The following is a 2750-nucleotide window of genomic DNA, read 5'->3' on the forward strand; positions in this document are numbered from 1 at the left end:
CCTCCAGGCCAGCTCCCGGCCCCGTCTCCTAGGCAACGCGCTGGGGCTGGGGGCGCGGGCCCGGGCCCGGGCCCGGGCCCAGGTCCCGGCAGGGTCCGCAGCAGGTCCCTAGCTCAGTCCCACCTGCTTGAGCTTGTCCTCGATCTCTCTCCTGCGGGCCGACACCTCCTCGGTGGGGATCATCCTGCCGCGGGGCGCCGGGGCCGCGCTCCGCCGCTCAGTCCCACGGCACACACACCCTCTCCCGCCCCCCGTCACTGCCGCGGCGCCATCTTGGGAGCGGCAAGACACACTGAGCGTGCGCAGCAAGGCCGTCCGCCATCTAGAGAGTGGCCGCTGTTTAAGCGGGGGCCGGAAAGGCACCGGCCGTGAGGCGCATGCGCCGTTGTCCCAGAGAGGACAGGCGCATGCGCACTGCCCTCCGTAACGGCCAGTTTGGGAGTGGCGGGGCGGGGGGGGCCGCCCGTTTGGGGGGGGGGGGGGGGGGGCCCTTCAAGGCATCAGCTCCCAGCACGAGTTTTCTTCCCCAACACCGGAGGGATTTCTCCTGCACGAGCACCCAGCTCCTTAGTGCTCCTCCTCTCCTCCAGGAAAAGTCCTCTCTGGGTGTCCTCCTCCATCTCAGCAGTGCCAGGAGCCACGGAGCCTGTCATCTGCCCGGCCACCTGCACCCCATGCCGGGAAGATGCCACTACCCCAGGCCAGACTCTTCCTGCAGAGGTTTTGTTTGCATTTGCACCTTCTCCCTCCCGGCAGGGCTCGCAGGAGGCAGGATTTAGGTTGGCTGGGTAATGTAGGTTGGAAGGGACCTTGGGAAGTGTTTTAGGAGATTTGAAGCGGCCGGGCTCGTTTTGGGGAGGTGCCTGGGTGACGGGTGGATGGATGCTCCCAGCCAAAAAGGTTTTCCACCCACCGAGCCCCCAAGACCCCGACTGCCCTCGCCTTGTAACCACGAAACGACTCTGGACACTTTGTGGACATAAGATACCCTTTATTAAACATACTCTTAAAATCCGAAACATGCTCAAAGCAAAGTCGTAAGCAGCAATCTGGTTTCCTTCCTTAAATCCCTGACGGGTGGATCACTGGAACAAGGGGCTGTTGCCTTTCACCCCACGCTGCCGGCACTGGAGGCTCCTGCCTGCCCCTTGTCCCTTCTGGGTGGCCGAGGACAGCGCTGGCGTCACCCATGCCAGAATCCCGTCTCTCCTGTGCCACGGTGGAGGATGCTCATTTCTTTGCTCACACCACGGCAGCAGCTCGCTGCTCGGCCGCCCCAGGAGTCCCGAGGAGAGTCCAAAGCCACCCAGCTTCCCCCATGCCGAGCTGCTGGGGTAGCCAGGCCCAGGCCCGCTGTGCCACACACACGGGGGGAGAAACAAGGTGTGGAGGAAGATTACAGGGGTTTGGGCCCTGGGAAGTGAAATGATAGAAATTTGAATGTGAATTATGGAAAAGAAGGCATTTGCATTTGCAGGAGTGCAGAGTCTACCCCTGTCCTGCATCCATTTTCCAGAAAGAAAGGCTACCACCACAAGGAAGCTACCGTCTTCTCCCTCTGGCAGCATAGGTGGGGATGGCTGGGTTTGTCACACACTGGAGCAGTTACGGGGCTCTGCATCCTCATAAACAACGTCCAGCCTGGAGCAGGGAGCTGGTTTTATCAGTAGAGACAGTCACAGCCTCCCGCCGTCTCGTGCTGCACTGAGGCAAGGCTCCTGCCGCGCAAAGGGACCGGCATGTTCCCATCCATCTTCCCCTTGTCAAACCACTCTGGGCTCTGGAAAGGAGCTGAAACAGCCCGAAGGGCCTCTTTTGTTCAACAACTTCAGCGTGTTTCATAACCCACCTTATCGTGCTGCAAACAGCTGTGCCTGGGCTCCGGCTGCTGCGAGGAGCGATGCACAGCCAGAGTGCTGTGTTTTCTGCGTGTGACATTGCCTGGCCATGATTGCCTGCCCGTGTTTTATGGGGACACCTGCTAGAGGGGATCTTGTCCTGTGGGTATTAGAGAGAAGATCCCTGTGATCCCTGTCCGGGGTCAGCACCCAGCGCCTCTTTGTGCTTTTCCCCGCTGGGCTGGTGTGATTGGGAAGGTTTTTTTTCCCCTATACAGCAGAGCCATATCTTTTTTTATAGCAATCCATGCTCTTTCTGCTAACACTCACCCCCTCATTCAGAGGGCAGCCAGAGCCAAAAGGATATCTCCCCTCGCCGAGCCTGGGGAACAATTGCATGTTCTGCCCTGAATAGTGCTGTATATCTCCTGAAAAGCCAGTGAAAAGGCTCCCTCACCCCCTCATGGGGTGACTGAGCCCTCAGAGCAAAGAGAGAGAACTGGGACAGAGGCACCCAGCCCATGTCCCAGCTGCCAGGTGGGGTGGTAAAGAGTGAATAAATGTCTGCCAATAAACTGTGTAAAAACTGCTGGAGTCTGTGCAAAAGTGAGGTGCAACGCCACATCCAAGGAGAGGCAGCAGAAAAAACCTGGCTTGCTGGTCAAATGCAAAGAGTCAAAGCAGCAGGGGTTATTTCTGGTAAAATGAAAAAGAAAAGGTAGAAACGCTGCAGTTTGAATGTGTGTTAAAATACAGTGCAAAATGGCGCAAAGCACACCCGGGATCTCTAGGCTGTAAATACCACCCCCCCAGCTCATCGCTGGCGGTTTCTCCAGTGGTGGGTACAGCTGGTGGAACGGCAGCTCTGAGACAATCCCGGTCCCGCCGCCTTCCCGCCGCGGCCACACCGCT

General features: G+C 58.7%; 1 protein-coding gene across 1 annotated transcript in view; it reads right to left on the reverse strand.

Moving 5' to 3' along the window:
* EXOC7 (exocyst complex component 7) overlaps window positions 1–284 on the reverse strand; it is a 23467-nt gene extending 23183 nt beyond the window's left edge. The window contains exon 1 of the mRNA XM_009324622.1: window positions 124–284. Coding sequence (XP_009322897.1) covers window positions 124–183 — 60 coding nt within the window. The 5' untranslated portion in view covers window positions 184–284. The remainder of the gene's footprint in view (window positions 1–123) is intronic.
* Between the last annotated feature and the right edge of the window lie 2466 nt (window positions 285–2750).

The sequence above is a fragment of the Pygoscelis adeliae genome, unplaced genomic scaffold (genome assembly GCF_000699105.1).
Source record: "Pygoscelis adeliae isolate BGI_AS28 unplaced genomic scaffold, ASM69910v1 Scaffold445, whole genome shotgun sequence".
Classification (NCBI taxonomy): Eukaryota; Metazoa; Chordata; class Aves; order Sphenisciformes; family Spheniscidae; genus Pygoscelis; species Pygoscelis adeliae.